This window comes from Oncorhynchus keta, unplaced genomic scaffold, assembly GCF_023373465.1.
Source record: "Oncorhynchus keta strain PuntledgeMale-10-30-2019 unplaced genomic scaffold, Oket_V2 Un_contig_24616_pilon_pilon, whole genome shotgun sequence".
In the NCBI taxonomy this organism is placed as follows: domain Eukaryota; kingdom Metazoa; phylum Chordata; class Actinopteri; order Salmoniformes; family Salmonidae; genus Oncorhynchus; species Oncorhynchus keta.
Window position 1 is genome coordinate 694,919 of NW_026284007.1, and position 22,106 is coordinate 717,024.

Consider the following 22,106-nt stretch of genomic DNA (forward strand, 5'->3'; position numbering starts at 1 on the left):
CATTGATTCTTGAAGAATAGAATATAATTTATAAATGCATCATGAGCTTAGTTCAACTGGCATACAACATCAAAACCCCAATTATAAGCTTGTTTTACTGCAATGTTTGTAAACAAAGAAATGTCAAACAAATAGCCTACTGCAGCCTCAAAACATGGTTTAAACTATCATGTTGATATAATGGCTGTTCAGTCCTTGCATCCATAGCTTTGTCTATGATTTTGAGAGAGGTTACATTCCTCAAGCCCCATCCCTCAGCGTTTTACTGACAGCCGCTTTATTATTGTTTCGACTGCTGCTTTAACTGGTGTTGTCACGACTTGATATATACAGCGAAAAGAGTCTGCCCGAGAATTGAACCCTGTGGTACCCCATAGAGACTGCCAGAGGTCTGGAAAATATGCCCTCCGATTTGACACACTGAACTCTGTCTGCAAAGTAGTTGGTGAACCAGGCGAGGCAGTCATTAGAAAAAACCAAGGCTATTGAGTCTGCCGATAAGAATACGATGATTGACAGAGTTGAAAGCCTTGGCCAGGTCGATGAAGACAGCTGCACAGTACTGTCTTTTATCGATGGCGGTTATGATATCGTTTAGTACCTTGAGCGTGGCTGAGGTGCACACGTTCCAGCAGGTATATCTCACTGATCATCCCCAAAGTCAACACCTCATTTGGCACCCTTTCCTTCCAGTTCTCTGCTGCCAGTGACTGGAACGAATTGCAAAAAATGGCTGAAGTTGGAGACTTTATTTCCCTCACCAACTTTAAACATCAGCTATCTGAGCAGCTAACCAGTCACTGCAGCTGTACATAGTCCATCTGTAAATAGCCCACCCAATCTATCTATCTCATCCCCATACTGTTTTTATTTTATTTACTTTTCTGCTCTTTTGCACACCAGTATCTCTACTTGCACATCATCATCTGCTCATTTATCACTCCAGTGTTAATCTGCTAAATTGTAATGCCGTTTGCACACACTATATAGACTTTCTTTTTCTACTGTGTCATTGACTTGTTTGTATTATTGCCTTGTTAATTGTTTACACCATGTGTAACTCTGTCACACTGCTTTGCTTTATCTTGGCCAGGTCGCAGTTGCAAATGAGAACTTGTTCTCAACTCACCTACCTGGTAAAATAAAGGTGAAATATATATATTTTTAAAGTGCACACTTAGCTGACATGTGACGTTTGTTGAGCTTTCCTCATTCACAGGCATAGTGAAACATGTATTTTGTTTTTACAGTATCCCTCTGCATAATGCCAAACATGTTTTATATTATACTGAACAAAAATATAAATCGATATCATAAGTCACCTCCAACGTCGTTTTAGAGAATTTGGCATTATGTCCAACCAGCCTCACAACCGCAGACCACGTGTAACCACGCCAACCCAGGACCTCCACATCTGGCTTCTTCACCTACGGGATCGTCTGAGGCCAGCCACCCGGACAAGAGGAATATTTCTGTCTATAATAAAGCCCTTTTGTGGGGAAAATCCGTCTCAGTGGCTTTGCCCCTGCCCAGTCATATAAAATCCATAGATCAGGGCCTAATTTATTTATTTTAATTTACTTATATGTACTGTTACTCAGCAAAATCGTTTAAATTGCTGCATGTCGCGTTTATATTTTTGTTTAGTATATATTTGCCTCTGTTATACGGTTCTCTGGCTACAATGTGGCATTATACGGAAGTTGTAACGAGCAACGCTTGACTGCCATGCCCAGTTGCCAATTGTATCCAGTTTTTGAGTAGATCCGCCAATCAGCTTAAAGGGGCGGGAAGTGTCATTCTCCATCAGTGTTTGTTAAACCGATACATTTTACACTTGCGTGTACACATTGAAAGGAGAGTAGACAGCAACTATGTCGTGTCCAGGGAATAAAGACACTAAAGGTAAGAAGTCCTATTTGGAAGTTATAAAATACTATATGTATGTAGTGGTATTAGAAGTCTTGCAGTTTAATGTAATGTTGTGGTCACGGAAATCATATAAGACAAATATGAAAGAACTCTCAGAAGACATTTCGGATCCTCCCTGCGAAAGGAAACAAAATAATAATACATCACTTGCTGAATGATGTCATGGATTTCACAATTTCCCCTCCATTTACCTCGCTTATCTGGTCTAATACGTTTATACGGTGTATGTACCGCAATATGTGTCTGTTTGTACTGTTGTTACAGTAGCCAAGATTGTTGTTCACTGTCAGATGAATCGCGTCACTACGCAATTGCCTGGGGACGAAGTTACTGACAGATAACACCTGATATAACATCTGGTCTGTGCTTATGTCAATGTTATCAGTGTACAGACTTGTTTCACAGGTCTGTGAAATCTTACTGTATTGTGTCATGTGGGATTTTTGTCTCTTCCAAGTCACAGGAAGCTTGGAAAAAGACAACAAAACATCCCAGACGACAGGTGAGTATGTACGGCCGATATCAGGTTAGGTAGGTCTAGGTGCCCAATGCTTGTAGAGACATATGCAGATGTACATTTAAAACCAAAACAGAGACTGTTTGAGGTACTGTTTTAACGAAACTACCTTATCTCACGAAATGCCATTTTATGAGACTCAAAGTACACGCTAATTATGTAATGGTTAACACAAACCTGTAGTTATTTCTCCGTTTTGGCGTTTGCACTGAGCAATCACCTGAATCAAAAGCAGTATACCCTCTTGTGCTCTCAATAATAACCGTAACACAAGGAACATAAGGAAATGGAACAGCAGACTCCCCTTCATGCTTCACCCCACACCTGCAACAGCAGAACACCTCAGACTCCCCTTCATGCTTCACCTCCCTTCATGCTTCACCCCACACCTGCAACAGCAGACTCCCCCTTCATGCTTCACCCCACACCTGCAACAGCAGACTCTCCCTTCATGCTTCACCCCACACCTGCAACAGCAGACTCTCCCTTCATGCTTCACCCCACACCTGCTACAGCAGACTCTCCCTTCATGCTTCACCCCACACCTGCAACAGCAGCACAAGTAAAGAGCATGTAAGATAGGAGAGCTTTGTCACTTTTTCTACTGGTCTTAACACCTGTAACCAGCCTATTGAAAACCACCAGGACTGGGTGCTTTATTGAACAATGGCTGCTTGGTCCTGGAGTTGTAGCCGAGGCTACTAATTCACAAACCTGTTTGCAGAGCTTAACAACAGACCCCCAAATAAATCTGATCCCAAAAGCTTTGGAGACTATTTGCATCGAAACTGCCGAATGTTGAGATATCAGAAAGCTGTAAAACCACGAGGCCTTTGAGAAGTAATAAAATAAATATTCATGCAAGATTGTCATACCTGTTCAGATTGTATGTTCCTTTCTCTTTATCAGGTCCTAGTGAGAACCTTACAGAAACAGATGGGTATTTCTGCAGGTAACTAATTAGTAATGATATTACTCATTACATTGTTATAAATGACTTGAATGTAATGAACACCTGGTTGAAATAAGTTCAAGTGTGTTGACAGTTGAAGTGAACAAATAGTTCCTAATTTCTTGTGGTAACCGATAAGAAAGCTACACTTTCTCAAATGTCTCTCGCTCAGCTACACCCACTATGGCATAACAAGGTATTGGTATTGACAGGGAGCATGTGTTTTTCCTTCAGCAGTTCTTTCTCTATGGACCCTGCGGAGGAGTATAAGATGAACCACAAGCGGCGAGGCCTGGCTCTCATCTTCAACCAGGAGCACTTCTACTGGCATCTGAGGATGCCCCGCAACGGGACCAATGCTGACCGCTCCAATCTGGTCAAAAGGTATACATGGCATCAGATATGACCGTGCTTCAGAACTCCCTATAGACCGGTTCAGACAACTGCAGTGCTGATGGAGTTGTTTAAAATGTTCACACTTGATTTTTCTGATTCAGATTTGAAGACTTGAACTTTGAAGTGCAGGCCTTTGATAATCTGAAGGTGGAGGAAGTTCTGGATCAAATCAGTCAGGGTAAGCAGCACTTCTAGTCCTTCGATACCACCTAGAATAATCTGCTTAACACAGATCCTGTATCAGTCCCAGTCGGTATTATACTTCAGAATAAGAAATGATACGTCTGATACTTTATAGCGGCTGAGGCCAACCATGCTGATGCAGACTGCTTCGTGTGCGTCTTTCTGAGCCACGGAGAGAACGACCACGTCTATGCTTACGACGACAAGATCGCTATCCAGGACATCACTGCCCTGTTCAAAGGAGACAAGTGTAAGAGCCTGGTGGGCAAGCCCAAGATCTTCATACTACAGGTAAGAGGTCAGATGATGAGATGCCTTTTGAATAGATCCATTTTAGATGGAAACCTTTGACATTCAGTACTGTTGACTCATAGACCCATAGACCATATCTGATGTTTGGGGGCCGGTGAAGGCATATCTTCCTCAGACACAATAATATTATTTGTAAACATTTATCCACATAACCACAAATATTTACTGCTAAATATATATATTTTTTTATATATAACCATCATATTGACATTTTGACTGTTTTTGGTTTCTGATTTGATTGACACCAACAGGCGTGTCGTGGGGACAAGCATGACGATCCAGTGACCCCATGGACGTGGTGGACAGCGAAGTGAAGACCAACGAGGTGGTGGTGGACGCTGGGGTGGTCTACACCCTCCCTGCTGGCGCTGACTTCCTCATGTGTTACTCTGTGGCTGAAGGTGAGGAACACATGGCACAGCTGATAGTCCATTACAGGAAACAAGAAGAAATATTGTAAACCTTGTGGTCGTAAATGAGGATAGATGCATAGATCAGTGATACATGGAGAATAAAGACATTCATTATTTTAATTCCTTATCAACAGACTCACAGTTACTATGTTGTACCCAACTCCTTCTTACTGTGACTTGTATACAGTTATGCTGTTTAGACAATATCCTAAATAACTGTTTCCTGTGTTTGTGTAATGGTGTTTGATCACTTGATTATCCTTTGCTTCTCATTTGGATGAATGGAATACAGATCTAACTGCCATACTTGTTCCCGGTGTCCCTGTGCAGGCTACTATTCCCACCGCGAGACGATCAACGGCTCCTGGTACATCCAGGACCTGTGTGGGGCCATGCGGAAGTTCGGGATTCACTGGAGTTCACGGAGCTCCTGACCCTGGTTAACAGGAAGGTGTCCATGAGGAGCGTCGGGAATTGTAACGACAAGACCGCCATCGGGAAGAAACAGGTCCCCTGCTTCGCTTCCATGCTCACCAGGAAGCTCTACTTCCGACCCAAGAAGCAGTAAGGTCTCCATCCACTGGGCAGCTACTACGTCATTCCTGAATCCTGCTGTAGTTGTTTTGAATGTTTTTTTGGGGAGAAAGGTTGTCCTTGACTATAATGTCTGGTGGTTCTTTTTGTTAAACGTTTGTCTACATTATTTCAATGTTTGTCTTGAGAACCATGAAACATACTTCATCAAGCTGTGCATATTCCCTTTATTCTAATCTTTCCTATGAAACCAAATGGAGATCATGTCATTGGCTGATGACTGTATATGCAGTGTTATTTTAAATCACATTCTGTGGTGGTAAAACTGACCTAAAACAAAGCATGGTACTATACTGGTGAAACCTGCTTGGCTGCTCGGCTTCAGGCTTTCCCTGTTGGTGTTGACAGAGGTCATGGAATGTACCGCAGGGCAGGTAAAAGAGTGACATGAGAATGGTAATTGAGCATTAACATTTCAAATGACTTTATTCTCAGTCTGTTTGTGGATAGCTGTTTGTTAAGAGGGGATTCTCAGTCAGTAAAGGATTTTGCATCACCAGTCCCTTAAGGCCTTTCTCGGGAGAATACTGCTAATTCTTAGCATTGACTAGTGGTTCCCTGGGCTTGATTTGTTTACATCAACTATCTGTGTCAAATATACAAAGACATGTGCACATTGTTTGAAGGAGGATGTGGCTCTGGGGTTAAATCCCTACCGTACATCCAAAAGGTGTGGCTTTGATCCTTATCTCTTGTGCAAGATTGTGCAACTGTCTTTGTCCGACATAGGAAGAAAAGTGCCGATTGGGGTAAAGAGTGGGTGGCTCTGGGGTTGAACGCCTTCCTTGCAACCAACAGGATGTGGGTTCATACCATATCAATACCGTCCAGCACGGTGTTTCCTCCGACACATTGGTGCGGCTGGCTTCCGGGTTGGAGGCGCGCTGTGTGAAGAAGCAGTGCTGCTTGGTTGGGTTGTGTTTCGGAGGAAGCATGGCTTTCGACCTTCGTCTCTCCCAAACCTGTATGGGAGTTGTAGCGATGAGACAGAGTAATTAGTAACAATTGGATACCACGAAATTGGGGAGAAAAGGGGGTAAAAAATAAATAATAATATGTTGCCTTGTTCTGTCAAAAAGGGAATTTGTGTCATTTCTCTTTGTACTTGGATGTGCTTAGCCTTTACAACTCAAATGTAGTTTTACATGTTTTGAAAGTGGCAGGCTAAACGTGAACAAACAACTCCAATGTGGAAAGTACCTCTGGGAGTCAAGTGTCTAGTACACACTGCAAGTTTGGTCACATGACCTACTGTACTACTCTGACTCAGGAAAACCAGTCCTATACCATTGTTCTTTGTTATTGAGGGTATTTGACAACTGTTTTCAACTTAAGATAAGATCACTTTATTGGTAAATACACCCCCCCCCACATCCCATCTGGGCTGGGATTGGAAACCCTCCGCTTGCTGGCTCGCATCTCCAACCACTTGGCTACCTGTCGCTCCAATACTGAACAACTTTAACACTACCAATCTTTTTAAATACCATTTTACACCCCCCCACATCCCATCTGGGCTGGGATTGGAAACCCTCCGCTTGCTGGCTCGCATCTCCAACCACTTGGCTACCTGTCGCTCCAATACTGAACAACTTTAACACTACCAATCTTTTTAAATAACATTTTTGTACACCACATGACTACAGGCATATTCTTCAGCCAGAAAATATGCGCAAGTGTGCATTATATAACTCAGATAAGACAACTCAGGGTACCAATCAACCGACCGTCTCATGTTTAAAAAATAAATAATTGTTAGTCACTTGGGAGATATTTACTAAAGCAATGACAATGCATGAGGTATTACTCATTTGTATGTGAACCTGAGTGCTGGACACCAATTAATGTTTCTATTTCTGAATTGTTCAAGAAAATGAGGACCGTTTTAGTCTCCATGGGTGAATATAAGGAACCACTGCTTAGTAACAGTAATGTACTTTTCTTGTATTATGGTCCACCAGGGAAATGTATCTCTGACCTTTTGGGAGATTGGGTTTGCACTAATAGCATTTGGAGAGGTGCGTGGGGCTCCTATTGAGTTAGAATCTCTCATTTATAAAATGACAGTTGTAAAACTGTTGAAATATGTTTGGGGTTTTGATGATTGAAACAAAAGTCTGAGGTGCAATAAAATATTGAAATGTAATTTGTGTTCAGTCTCAGTTCCTCTTAATCTTTGTAAACGTTCAGAATGGATCATCTCATTATATACACATCACTATTCATAACTTTGCTCTTCTATAGAAATGACACTAGCTACTATATTGAATTACTGCAATGGCCAGGAATGCAGAGAAAATATGATTAGTATTCAGGAAGATGTTTTCTCATATATTTATTACTATACTATTTATTACTATATTACTATACTACCACAAATTACTTAAATATTGTAAACCAAAACTCTAAAATGATCTGCAGGGTTAGTAAGAAAACGCATTGTTATCAAAATAAATGGGGGAAAATGCTGCTGCTCAGTAGTCCTTCAGTTTGACGGTGTGTGTGTGGTGCTGCTCAGTAGTCCTTCAGTTTGACGGTGTGTGTGTGTGGTGCTGCTCAGTAGTCCTTCAGTTTGACGGTGTGTGTGTGGTGCTGCTCAGTAGTCCTTCAGTTTGATGGTGTGTGTGGTGCTGCTCAGTAGTCCTTCAGTTTGACGGTGTGTGTGTGGTGCTGCTCAGTAGTCCTTCAGTTTGACGGTGTGTGTGTGATGCTGCTCAGTAGTCCTTCAGTTTGACGGTGTGTGTGTGGTGCTGCTCAGTAGTCCTTCAGTTTGACGGTGTGTGTGTGGTGCTGCTCAGTAGTCCTTCAGTTTGACGGTGTGTGTGGTGCTGCTCAGTAGTCCTTCAGTTTGATGGTGTGTGTGGTGCTGCTCAGTAGTCCTTCAGTTTGACGGTGTGTGTGTGGTGCTGCTCAGTAGTCCTTCAGTTTGACGGTGTGTGTGTGGTGTGCTGTCCTTCAGTTTGAGTAGTCCTTCAGTTTGACGGTGTGTGTGTGGTGCTGCTCAGTAGTCCTTCAGTTTGACGGTGTGTGTGTGGGGCTGCTCTTCATGGCTGGCTCTGGATCTGTTCTACAGGGAGCTGAAGTTGGGTTGGATTCCTTAGACGTCTCAAATCTTCTTCCACCTAAGGATGACACACACACATACACACATGATCAGCAGAAGCCCCTTTATAGACTGAATACATCAGTGGAAAGTCCAATAAGCAGTGAGCAGAAATTGTGCAGTGCCTTGTATAAGTAAGTATAGCAACATACCGAAGCCAACTCCTCTCTCAGCTCATTGTACTTCTGCACGTTGAAGCGCTCCTTCTTGGCACCCTTGTGGAAGTAATACAGGAACTGCCTGTCTTTGGCATCTGGATACACATAATCCTACAGAGGACAACAACCATGATCCATCTGGATAGACATAATCCTACAGAGGACAACAACCATGATCCATCTGGATAGACATAATCCTACAGAGGACAACAACCATGATCCATCTGGATAGACATAATCCTACAGAGGATCCATCAGACATAATCCTACAGAGGACAACAACCATGATCCATCTGGATAGACATAATTCTACAGAGGACAACAACCATGATCCATCTGGATAGACATAATCCTACAGAGGACAACATGATCCATCTGTAATCCATGATCCATCTGGACAGACAACCATAATCCCTACAGAGGACAACAACCATGATCCATCTGGATAGACATAATCCTACAGAGGACAACAACCATGATCCATCTGGACAGACATAATCCTACAGAGGACAACAACCATGATCCATCTGGACAGACGTAATCCTACAGAGGACAACAACCATGATCCATCTGGATAGACATAATCCTACAGAGGACAACAACCATGATCCATCTGGATAGACATAATCCTACAGAGGACAACAACCATGATCCATCTGGATAGACATAATCCTACAGAGGACAACAACCATGATCCATCTGGATAGACATAATCCTCCACTGGATAGACATAATCCTACAGAGGACAACAACCATGATCCATCTGGATACAGAGGACAACAATCATGATCCATCTGGATAGACATAATCCTACAGAGGACAACAACCATGATCCATCTGGATAGACATAATCCTACAGAGGACAACAACCATGATCCATCTGGACAGACGTAATCCTACAGAGGACAACAACCATGATCCATCTGGATAGACATAATCCTACAGAGGACAACAACCATGATCCATCTGGATAGACATAATCCTACAGAGGACAACAACCATGATCCATCTGATAGACATAATAGACATATCCATCCTACAGAGGACAACAACCATGATCCATCTGGATAGACGTAATCCTACAGAGGACAACAACCATGATCCATCTGGATAGACATAATCCTACAGAGGACAACAACCATGATCCATCTGGATAGACATAATCCTACAGGGGACAACAACCATGATCCATCTGGACAGACGTAATCCTACAGAGGACAACAACCATGATCCATCTGGTGCAGACTAACTTGTGTATCACTTCTCACTCATAGTTATCTGGGTTTAAATTCTAACTTGAGATAACCGTGATCCTCTGTGTAAATTATGCACGGATGTCATTAGGAGATATGATCAGAATACAGGTGATGCACCTCGAAGCGTAACAGAGGAATGTTGGTTTGTATCAGCCTCCTTGTTGTGGCATGGATGTACACAGTTCGTACTGTACTTTTATAAGATACTTACAAAAGTCTTATAAAATCATTTAGACGCAGGACACAGGTGCTGTGGGACCAACTGGAAGGTTTACCGGTCAGACCATTTCGTGCTCCTTCTATACAGTGCATGTTATACACATTGCAGCCACAGGAGGGCCGACATACGTAGAGATTTCTCTGTTCCACTTCTAAGTGCTTATCACCTGTGTTTTGATTACATCTACCATTGATGTCAACTGCAGCGGTTTGTAGAAGTTTGACTGCACACAGTTATCTAAAGTTAGAATTCAACCCTGATAATTACTGCCTTCATACTGTACAGCGTATGGCAATGAAGGTCACATATGAGAACTTGACTACTCCAAGTTGTTGTAAGGAGACCAGGTGTGACTGAAATGAAAATGAAAGCCTTTTGTTCAAGTGCCCTGTAGTGACAGTACTTTTTGTGCACACAAGGGGGAGACACTGTCTTGACTACTTGTATTGAGACCGTGCTGGACATGGGTCTTCCTGTCCTTCCAGTCCTGTACTGTACCTGCTTGGTGAGGACATAGTAGGAGAAGACTCCGATGCTGGTGCAGTAGGTAAGGAAGTAGGTGACGGGCTCCATGACGTCCCAGGAGTACACCCACCAGGTGAGCCAGGCCAAGGCCCCGCCCTGCACAGACAGCAGGGCCACACCTGTCCACAGAGTCCTGGAGGAGTGGAACTCTGCACTGCGCGCCAGCTGTGCCTTCACCTATACAGGGAACGCACGGGAGACAGAGGTTACTAGTGATAGCTAAAACAAACTCTCACACTCATGCAATCTTATCTTTGAAGGTTTACCACGACAGCTTTATGGTTGTCGACCAAAGGGATAGGTAGTAGGAGTCACACAGAGACGAGAGAGATGAGACAAGAGACGCAAGAGAGAGAAATAAAGAGAGGAGATACTGAAAGACAGAAGGAAAGAGAAAAGAGAAAAGTCAGAAGTACAGTACCTGCAAACCTGCAGCACACCCCTCACCTGCACAGTACCTGCACACCCCTCCGGTACCTGCACACACCCCTCCGGTACCTACACACACACCGGTACCTGCACACCCTCCGGTACCTGCACCTCTCAGTACCTGCACACGGTACCCCTCCGTACCTGCACACCCCTCCGGTACCTGCACACCCCTCCGGTACCTGCACACCCCTCCGGTACCTGCACACCCCTCCGGTACCTGCACACTCCCTCCGGTACCTGCACACCCCTCCGGTGCACACCCTCCGGTACCTGCACACCCCTCCCCCTCCGGTACCTGCACACCCCTCCGGTACTGCACACCCCTCCGGTACCTGTTCCACCCCTGAGCACAGGTCCTGCACACCCTGAGTCCCTCCAGTCTCTCCAGCAGCTGCCTCTCCTTCACCACCCCTGGTGGTCAGGCACCCTGGAGCACACTCCCTCCGTACGCACACCCTCCGTGCACACCCCTGGACGCAGTACCTGTTCCAGAGGTGAGAGGTCCTGTTTGAGTCCATCCAGCTTCCAGCAGCTGCCCTCTTCACCAGGTGGTGGTCAGGCAGGTGGAGGGCCGTGTGGAGCAGCTGCACCATGTGCTTCATGTCCTCCACGTCCACCACATGCTCACTGGACACACTGGACGCCTCTGGACACACAACATGGGTGGAATTCATTACAACACAGTCACTCTGGGAACTCATGGCAAAATTATTATTATTACACTGGGAACATGCATCACTATTCCACCAATTCCACCCCAGACTGGAGGTGGATAATGACGATGAGGAGGAGGAGGAGGAGGATCCTGCTGATGCTCAAGTGACTAATGATGTTTCTTTTTAGAATTACTGATAAAGATCCATTGATATCTCATCATCATCCTCTGTAGCTGTGGGATCTGTGGTCCTCTGTAGCTGTGGGACTGTGGTCCTCTGTAGCTGTGGGACTGTGGTCCTCTGTAGCTGTGGGATCTGTGGTCCTCTGTAGCTGTGTGATCTGTGGTCCTCTGTAGCTGTGTGATCTGTGGTCCTCTGTAGCTGTGTGATCTGTGGTCCTCTGTAGCTGTGTGATCTGTGGTCCTCTGTAGCTGTGTGATCTGTGGTCCTCTGTAGCTGTGTGATCTGTGGTCCTCTGTAGCTGTGTGATCTGTGGTCCTCTGTAGCTGTGTGATCTGTGGTCCTCTGTAGCTGTGTGATCTGTGGTCCTCTGTAGCTGTGTGATCTGTGGTCCTCTGTAGCTGTGTGATCTGTGGTCCTCTGTAGCTGTGTGATCTGTGGTCCTCTGTAGCTGTGTGATCTGTGGTCCTCTGTAGCTGTGATCTGTGGTCCTCTGTAGATGTGTGATCTGTGGTCCTCTGTAGCTGTGTGATCTGTGGTCCTCTGTAGCTGTGTGATCTGTAGCTGTGGGACTGTGGTCCTCTGTAGCTGTGTGACTGTGGTCCTCTGTAGCTGTGTGATCTGTGGTCCTCTGTAGCTGTGTGATCTGTGGTCCTCTGTAGCTGTGTGATCTGTGGTCCTCTGTAGCTGTGTGATCTGTGGTCCTCTGTAGCTGTGTGATCTGTGGTCCTCTGTAGCTGTGTGATCTGTGGTCCCTCTGTAGATGTGTGATCTGTGGTCCTCTGTAGCTGTGTGATCTGTGGTCCTCTGTAGATGTGTGATCTGTGGTCCTCTGTAGCTGTGTGATCTGTAGCTGTGGGACTGTGGTCCTCTGTAGCTGTGTGACTGTGGTCCTCTGTAGCTGTGTGATCTGTAGCTGTGGGACTGTGGTCCTCTGTAGCTGTGTGACTGTGGTCCTCTGTAGCTGTGTGATCTGTGGTCCCTCTGTAGCTGTGTGATCTGTGGTCCTCTGTAGCTGTGTGATCTGTGGTCCTCTGTAGCTGTGTGATCTGTGGTCCTCTGTAGCTGTGTGATCTGTGGTGGGACCTCTGTAGCTGTGTGATCTGTGGTCCTCTGTAGATGTGTGATCTGTGGTCCTCTGTAGATGTGTGATCTGTGGTCCTCTGTAGATGTGTGATCTGTGGTCCTCTGTAGATGTGTGATCTGTGGTCCTCTGTAGCTGTGTGATCTGTAGCTGTGGGACTGTGGTCCTCTGTAGCTGTGTGATCTGTGGTCCTCTGTAGCTGTGTGATCTGTGGTCCTCTGTAGCTGTGTGATCTGTGGTCCTCTGTAGCTGTGTGATCTGTGGTCCTCTGTAGCTGTGTGATCTGTGGTCCTCTGTAGCTGTGTGATCTGTGGTCCTCTGTAGCTGTGTGATCTGTGGTCCTCTGTAGCTGTGTGATCTGTGGTCCTCTGTAGCTGTGTGATCTGTGGTCCTCTGTAGCTGTGTGATCTGTGGTCCTCTGTAGCTGTGTGATCTGTGGTCCTCTGTAGCTGTGTGATCTGTGGTCCTCTGTAGCTGTGTGATCTGTGCTATCTTGGATTGCGTCCTACCTGACAGGTCGCTCCTACCAGGTGGCGTGGCGAGAATCTGTCTCCTCACCACGCGCTCTCACCACTGGTGTCCCCCAGGGCTCTGTTCTAGGCCCTCTCTTATTCTCGCTATACACCAAGTCACTTGGCTCTGTCATAACCTCACATGGTCTCTCCTATCATTGCTATGCAGACGACACACAATTAATCTTCTCCTTTCCCCCTTCTGATGACCAGGTGGCGAATCGCATCTCTGCATGTCTGGCAGACATATCAGTGTGGATGACGGATCACCACCTCAAGCTGAACCTCAGCAAGACGGGCTCCTCTTCCTCCCGGGGAAGGACTGCCCGTTCCATGATCTCGCCATCACGGTTGACAACTCCATTGTGTCCTCCTCCCAGAGCGCTAAGAACCTTGGCGTGATCCTGGACAACACCCTGTCGTTCTCAACTAACATCAAGGCGGTGTCCCGTTCCTGTAGGTTCATGCTCTACAACATCCGCAGAGTACGACCCTGCCTCACACAGGAAGCGGCGCAGGTCCTAATCCAGGCACTTGTCATCTCCCGTCTGGATTACTGCAACTCGCTGTTGGCTGGGCTCCCTGCCTGTGTCATTAAACCCCTACAACTCATCCAGAACGCGCAGCCCGTCTGGTGTTCAACCTTCCCAAGTTCTCTCACGTCACCCGCTCCTCCGCTCTCCACTGGCTTCCAGTTAGAAGCTCGCATCCGCTACAAGACCATGGTGCTTGCCTACGGAGCTGTGAGGAGAGAACGGCACCTCAGTACCTCCAGGCTCTGATCAGGCCCTACACCCAAACAAGGGCACTGCGTTCATCCACCTCTGGCCTGCTCGCCTCCCTACCACTGAGGAAGTACAGTTCCCGCTCAGCCCAGTCAAAACTGTTCGCTGCTCTGGCCCCCCCAATGGTGGAACAAACTCCCTCACGACGCCAGGACAGCGGAGTCAATCACCACCTTCCGGAGACACCTGAAACCCCACCTCTTTAAGGAATACCTAGGATAGGATAAGTAATCCTTCTCACCCCCCCCTAAAAGATTTAGATGCACTATTGTAAAGTGGCTGTTCCACTGGATGTCATAAGGTGTATGCACCAATTTGTAAGTCGCTCTGGATAAGAGCGTCTGCTAAATGACTTAAATGTAAATGTAAATGTAATCTGTGGTCCTCTGTAGCTGTGTGATCTGTGGTCCTCTGTAGCTGTGTGATCTGTGGTCCTCTGTAGCTGTGTGATCTGTGGTCCTCTGTAGCTGTGTGATCTGTGGTCCTCTGTAGCTGTGTGATCTGTGGTCCTCTGTAGATGTGTGATCTGTGGTCCTCTGTAGATGTGTGATCTGTGGTCCTCTGTAGCTGTGTGATCTGTGGTCCTCTGTAGCTGTGTGATCTGTGGTCCTCTGTAGCTGTGTGATCTGTGGTCCTCTGTAGCTGTGTGATCTGTGGTCCTCTGTAGCTGCGTGATCTGTGGTCCTCTGTAGCTGTGTGATCTGTGGTCCTCTGTAGCTGTGTGACTGTGGTCCTCTGTAGCTGTGTGACTGTGGTCCTCTGTAGCTGTGTGATCTGTGGTCCTCTGTAGCTGTGGGACTGTGGTCCTCTGTAGCTGTGTGATCTGTGGTCCTCTGTAGCTGTGTGATCTGTAGCTGTGGGACTGTGGTCCTCTGTAGCTGTGTGACTGTGGTCCTCTGTAGCTGTGTGATCTGTGGTCCTCTGTAGCTGTGTGATCTGTGGTCCTCTGTAGCTGTGTGATCTGTGGTCCTCTGTAGCTGTGTGATCTGTGGTCCTCTGTAGCTGTGTGATCTGTGGTCCTCTGTAGCTGTGATCTGGTCCTCTGTAGCTGTGTGATCTGTGGTCCTCTGTAGCTGTGTGATCTGTGGTCCTCTGCAGCTGTGTGATCTGTGGTCCTCTGTAGCTGTGGGACTGTGGTCCTCTGTAGCTGTGGGACTGTGGTCCCTCTGTAGCTGTGGGACTGTGGTCCTCTGTAGCTGTGGGACTGTGGTCCTCTGTAGATGTGTGATCTGTGGTCCTCTGTAGATGTGTGATCTGTGGTCCTCTGTAGCTGTGGGACTGTGGTCCTCTGTAGCTGTGGGACTGTGGTCCTCTGTAGCTGTGGGACTGTGGTCTCTGTAGCTGTGGGACTGTGGTCCTCTGTAGCTGTGGGACTGTGGTCCTCTGTAGCTGTGGGACTGTGGTCCTCTGTAGATGTGTGATCTGTGGTCCTCTGTAGCTGTGGGACTGTGGTCCTCTGTAGCTGTGGGACTGTGGTCCTCTGTAGATGTGTGATCTGTGGTCCTCTGTAGCTGTGGGACTGTGGTCCTCTGTGGCAGCTGTGGGACTGTGGTCCTCTGTAGCTGTGGGACTGTGGTCCCTCTGTAGCTGTGGGACTGTGGTCCTCTGTAGCTGTGGGACTGTGGTCCTCTGTAGCTGTGGGACTGTGGTCCTCTGTAGCTGTGGGACTGTGGTCCTCTGTAACTGTGTAACTGTGGTCCTCTGTGGTCCTCTGTAGCTGTGGGACTGTGGTCCTCTGTAGCTGTGGGACTGTGGTCCTCTGTAGCTGTGTGATCTGTGGTCCTCTGTAGCTGTGTGATCTGTGGTCCTCTGTAGCTGTGTGATCTGTGGTCCTCTGTAGCTGTGTGATCTGTGGTCCTCTGTAGCTGTGTGATCTGTGGTCCTCTGTAGCTGTGTGATCTGTGGTCCTCTGTAGCTGTGTGATCTGTGGTCCTCTGTAGCTGTGTGATCTGTGGTCCTCTGTAGCTGTGTGATCTGTGGTCCTCTGTAGCTGTGGGACTGTGGTCCTCTGTAGCTGTGGGACTGTGGTCCTCTGTAGCTGTGGGACTGTGGTCCTCTGTAGCTGTGGGACTGTGGTCCTCTGTAGCTGTGGGACTGTGGTCCTCTGTAGCTGTGGGACTGTGGTCCTCTGTAGCTGTGTGATCTGTGGTCCTCTGTAACTGTGTGAACTGTGGTCCTCTGTAGCTGTGGGACTGTGGTCCTCTGTAGCTGTGTGATCTGTGGTCCTCTGTAGCTGTGGGACTGTGGTCCTCTGTAGCTGTGGGACTGTGGTCCTCTGTAGCTGTGGGACTGTGGTCCTCTGTAGCTGTGTGATCTGTGGTCCTCTGTAGCTGTGTGATCTGTGGTCCTCTGTAGCTGTGTGACTGTGGTCCTCTGTAGCTGTGGGACTGTGGTCCTCTGTAGCTGTGGTAGAGCTGTAGTGGGTTCGATTCCTCTGTAGCTGTGTTTCAGAATAAAGAGCTGCTAAATGCATTTATTATTATGTCTCTTCTGTTTAAACTAGCTATGTTTTGGGACCTCTTTCTGGATGGTACAGCATCTGATAGCTGTCTTTGGGAGACTGTCTATAGAGGTGCTGGTCCTGCACCATCTGTAGGAGACAGGAGGATAACAGATGGATATGGTGTCTAGCATGTTGCTGTTGCCATCTGTGCCATGGATATAGTGTCTACAGGGGTGGTGTCTATAGAGGTGATTGCACCATCTGTAGGAGACCAACCATAGGTGCTTTAAAATATAAACACGCACAGGGGTGGTGTCTATAAGTCGTTTCAGACCATAAGCAGGATAACAGATGGATATGTGTCTGGGTGGTGTCTAAATGGCACCATCTGTATAACAGATGGATATAGTGTCTATGTGCACCATCATGGTGTCATCATCATCATCATCACCATCTTAAACTGTTTAAACTGTCTATGTGTTTGGTGTCTATAGAGGTGCTGTTAGCTTCACCGTGCACCATTTCAGGAGATGGATAGTGTCTGTATGTCAGGTGCATCATTGCACCATAGGAGACAGGAGGCAGATGGATATAGTGTCTCTCTTGTGCCAGGCAGATCTGTAGGAGACAGGAGGATAACAGATGGAGTGTCTGGGTGGTGTCTATGTGCTGTTAGCTACCCGTGCACCATCTGTAGGAGACAGGAGGATAACAGATGGATATAGTGTCTACAGGGGTGGTGTCTATAGAGGTGCTGTTAGCTACCCGTGCACCATCTGTAGGAGACAGGAGGATAACAGATGGAGACAGGGGTGGTGTCTATAGAGTGCTGTTAGCTACCCGTGCACCATCTGTAGGAGACAGGAGGATAACAGATGGATATAGTGTCTGGGTGGTGTCTACAGGGGTGGTGTCTATAGAGGTGCTGTTAGCTACCCGTGCACCATCTGTAGGAGACAGGAGGATAACAGATGGATATAGTGTCTACAGGGGTGGTGTCTATAGAGGTGCTGTTAGCTACCCGTGCACCATCTGTAGGAGACAGGAGGATAACAGATGGATATAGTGTCTACAGGGGTGGTGTCTATAGAGGTGCTGTTAGCTACCCGTGCACCATCTGTAGGAGACAGGAGGATAACAGATGGATATAGTGTCTACAGGGGTGGTGTCTATAGAGGTGCTGTTAGCTACCCGTGCACCATCTGTAGGAGACAGGAGGATAACAGATGGATATAGTGTCTACAGGGGTGGTGTCTATAGAGGTGCTGTTAGCTACCCGTGCACCATCTGTAGGAGACAGGAGGATAACAGATGGATATAGTGTCTACAGGGGTGGTGTCTATAGAGGTGCTGTTAGCTACCCGTGCACCATCTGTAGGAGACAGGAGGATAACAGATGGATATAGTGTCTACAGGGGTGGTGTCTATAGAGGTGCTGTTAGCTACCCGTGCACCATCTGTAGGAGACAGGAGGATAACAGATGGATATAGTGTCTGTGTACACGACAGACAGTAGCCCATATTCATAAAGTATCTCAGAGTAGGTGTGCTGATCTAGGATCAGTTCTGCCCTGTCCATTAAATCATATTCATTATTATCTAAAAGGCTGAACTACTCCTAGATAGGCACTCATACTCTGAAATGCTTTATGAATACGGGCAAATGTTTGCATTTGAGTGTGTGTACACAACATTTGTGTGTGTACAACATATTTGTGCGTGTGTACACCATATATTTATGTGTGTATACAACATATTTGTGTGTGTGTCCTACCTTTGGTGAGCACAGAGGCAGAGGTGACTCCTGGGTCTTCTCTCTGCAGGTCGTGGATGAGGTCTCCTACAGTCATTAACATGGGCCTGAGGAAGAACAGACAGCTCTCCTGCCTGGAGGGTAGCGGTACAGCCAGCACCGGTCGTCCATGTTTATACTGCAACACCACATCTAGACCGCAGACAGAGAATAACACCAGGTAAAATTGGCAGTTTAATGGCCTTGTGTTTAAAAATACAGTGCAGCTCATTCTCACCGTTTTAAATAACTGAGCTCATTGCATACAACAATATATGGATTGTCTCTGCGTTTATTAATAGTGATATGAACAGTCTACCAAAGATTACAATTCTAAAGCCTTTCATCATCGGCTGGCACTTTAGAATAAAGAACTGCACTGTGTGTAAAGTCAAGGCAGCCAGGGTAATACATTAATTGTAGAAAGGTTCACTGTAATGCCAGTATCATACCACTAGAGGGTGCTACAGTACTGCAGAAGACCACTTGGGGAGGACACCTCCACTGTGGCTGTCTGGGATGGATCTGAAATGAGAGAACACAGGGAGTCCCATTCAGACCAAGGTCTCTTTCAGAAGGAACCATTCGTACACAATTTACAAAATAACATTAAATCAGCAAATAGGTCTCCAATCAACATAATGAACAGCCCGAGAGGCACCAGAACATACTGTTACAAGGAACGCTGTAGAGTTTTCCATACATGGGCGGCAAAGCAACTAAAAACAGAATGTCTTAGTGGCCTATCAGCTCAGTATCAACAGAAGTCCTCCCTTGGCAAACGATCATGCTGCCAAAGACAGAAAGACAAACATTTGAAGTTCTACATGAATAAAATGAGAGTCGGAAAACGACCAGCTTCTATTCTACGTGACATCTTTGTTTTGCCAGGGAATGATCTTGATTATCATTTTAAATGTAGACAATCATTGCAAGTCATTTTTACTGAGACACTGTGTGATGTAAACATTGGGATAAGGACATATTTCCAGAATCTCATTTCCAAGAAACTGCATCATCATCATCATTATATTACCGCAGCCTATCTTGCTACACCCCCCCCATGAACCACAGAATAGCCTACAGCCGACAGATTTGTTTTGCTGACAACACCATGTCAAAGCTTCTGCTGACGCGACATTTCTCCATTTGATTTCAATACCTTCTTGGCCTGGATGGAAAACCGTTCCGTGTTCATATTCACAATCATATCCCTCCCAACATCACTATCCAATCTCACTGAGGTAAGGGTAAAGGCTGCTCTCACCAATCTCACTGAGGTAAAGGTAAAAGGCTGGCTCTCACCAATCTCACTGAGGTAAGGGTAAAAGGCTGACTCTCACCAATCTCACTGAGGTAAAGGTAAAAGGCTGGCTCTCACCAATCTCACTGAGGTAAGGGTAAAAGGCTGACTCTCACCAATCTCACTGAGGTAAGGGTAAAAGGCTGACTCTCACCAATCTCACTGAGGTAAAGGTAAAAGGCTGGCTCTCACCAATCTCACTGAGGTAAGGGTAAAAGGCTGACTCTCACCAATCTCACTGAGGTAAAGGTAAAAGGCTGGCTCTCACCAATCTCACTGAGGTAAAGGGTAAAAGGCTGGCTCTCACCAATCTCACTGAACGTAAAGGCCTGGCTAAACCAGACTGATGATGTGAATAGCTGACAATGGACAGAAAATGGTGCTGAAAGCAGGTTTCCATATCAACATCCCCACTACAGATTCTCACTGAGGCTGAGTAATACAATGATTTGGGTATTAAAGGTTGGCTCTCACTGCAGCAATCTGAAAGGAGCTGGTAAGATACGAACGTAGAGTAATAGCTGTGAAAATGTGTGTGGCTGTGCTGTCACCAATCTCATCTGTATTTGTGTAAGGGTAAAAGGCTGGCTCTATACCAATCTCCACAGAGACGTCGCCTGGCTAAACCAGACTGAATGGGAAGATGCTTGAATAGCTGACAATGGACAGAAAATGGTTGCTGAAAGCCTGCAGGTTTCCATCCACACCATTAAAATCAACATCCCCACTAAGAAGAGGACAGATTCATCCCCTTCTGATCCCATGCTGAGTAGTGTGTGGCTGCAATGACCTTAAAGTGATCAAATGCCAAAGACTATTCAAAAGGTTGAAGCATTCCTTTATGATGCTGGCATAATGCAGCTGTGAGTAAGTGATCAAATGCCAAAAGACTATTCAAAATATGAAGCTGTAAAATGTGTGAATCGTGACCTTGAAAAGTGATCAAATGTCAACTAAATGTGTACTTTCTGACCCCACATGTGTGTGTGTGTGAAAAAATGGTTTCTTGTCAATGGATTCCTTCTGTGTGAATAACAGTTTGTGTGTGTGTGTGTGTGGTTGAATGTGTGTGTGTGTGTGTGTGTGGGACCTGACAGTGTGTGTGTGTGTGTGTCTGACAGCCACTCCTCTTATATCCCTCCAGTATTAGCCTGGGTGTCAGCCAATCAATATCAAGTTAAAGAAACAGAGTGCTCGAGCCATTTGTGCTACAGGTCAAAGACACCGCACAAAGGAAAGGACAGGGGACATGCATTTGTACACTGCTACAGCTACAATCAAAGACACTGCACAAAGGAAAGGACAGGGGACATGCATTCTGCCACTAGGTAAACACATGCTCAGGGGACATGCATCCCAACCACAGGTCAAAGGCAGCAAGGGGACATGCATCCCTACACTGCTACAGCTCAGTGTTAAATGCATGAGAAATGAATAAGGCTTCAAAGACACCGCACAAAGGAAAGGACATAACTGTTGCATCCCTAATGATGTGCCTACAGCTACAGAACACCGCACAAAGGAAAGGACCCCCATCCACACCATTAAAATGGTCAATGACACAGCCAAAGGAAAGGACTTGGAGGGTTTCCAATGATACCTGAACACTACAGCTACAGGTCAAAGACACCGCACAAAGGAAAGGACAGTTGGGACATGCCCCTACACTGAAGCCTACAGGTAAAGTGTGTGGCTGCAGTGAGTGATCCTTAACTGTGCTCAAATGTCAAAAGACTATTCAAAAAAGGAAGACATTCCATTCTGATGGCATTAGAAGACTAGGGGACATGTGTGACACATGTGACCTTAAAGTGATCAAATGTCAATATCTACTCAACTAAATGTAGACACCTTTCTGACAGGGGACATGCAAGGTCAGTATACAGGTCAAAGACAGTGAAAAATGGATTTCTTGTCAATGGATCCTTCTGCTGCTACAATAACAGGTCAAAACACCGCACAAAGGAGTCTGGGTGGTTGAACTGAATCGGTCAAAGACACTGTCCAAAGGACAGGGACAGTGCCATCCAGGGACCTGACAGAGACAGGGGACATGTGTACACTGTACAGCTGTCTGACAGCCAAAGGACTCATCTCCGACACTGCTACAGCTACAGTCCATAGCCTGGGCTGCATCCCTAATCAATATCAAGTTAAAGACAGCACAGAGTGCAGGGGACCATCCGTACACTGCTACAGCTACAGGTCAAAGACACTGCACAAAGGAAAGGACAGGGGACATGCATCCCTACACTGTTACAGCTACAGGACAAAGACACGCACAAAGGAAAGGACAGGGGACATGCATCCTACACTGTTACAGCTACAGGTCAAAGACACCTGCACAAAGGAAAGGAC

General features: G+C 46.3%; 2 protein-coding genes and 1 pseudogene across 2 annotated transcripts in view; 1 reads left to right on the forward strand and 2 right to left on the reverse strand.

Annotated features, from left to right (window-relative positions):
• The first annotated feature begins 1,772 nt into the window (after nt 1-1,772).
• Nucleotides 1,773-7,445, forward strand: LOC127922112 (caspase-6-like; annotated as a pseudogene).
• Nucleotides 7,446-8,268: 823 nt separating this feature from the next.
• LOC127922114 (calcium uniporter regulatory subunit MCUb, mitochondrial-like) lies at nt 8,269-16,368 on the reverse strand. The gene is given in 7 exon segments (XM_052505785.1): nt 8,269-8,421; nt 8,555-8,671; nt 10,535-10,738; nt 11,477-11,518; nt 11,521-11,639; nt 11,843-11,891; nt 16,210-16,368. Coding segments are annotated over 6 exon segments (591 nt in total). The 5' UTR covers nt 11,874-11,891; nt 16,210-16,368; the 3' UTR covers nt 8,269-8,343.
• Nucleotides 16,369-16,713: 345 nt separating this feature from the next.
• LOC127922107 (calcium uniporter protein, mitochondrial-like) overlaps nt 16,714-22,106 on the reverse strand; it is a 35,968-nt gene continuing 30,575 nt past the window's right edge. The window contains exons 2-5 of the mRNA XM_052505779.1: nt 18,898-18,970; nt 18,428-18,598; nt 17,386-17,429; nt 16,714-16,800 (exon numbers count right to left, since the gene is read on the reverse strand). Coding sequence (XP_052361739.1) covers nt 16,714-16,800; nt 17,386-17,429; nt 18,428-18,598; nt 18,898-18,970 — 375 coding nt within the window. The remainder of the gene's footprint in view (nt 16,801-17,385; nt 17,430-18,427; nt 18,599-18,897; nt 18,971-22,106) is intronic.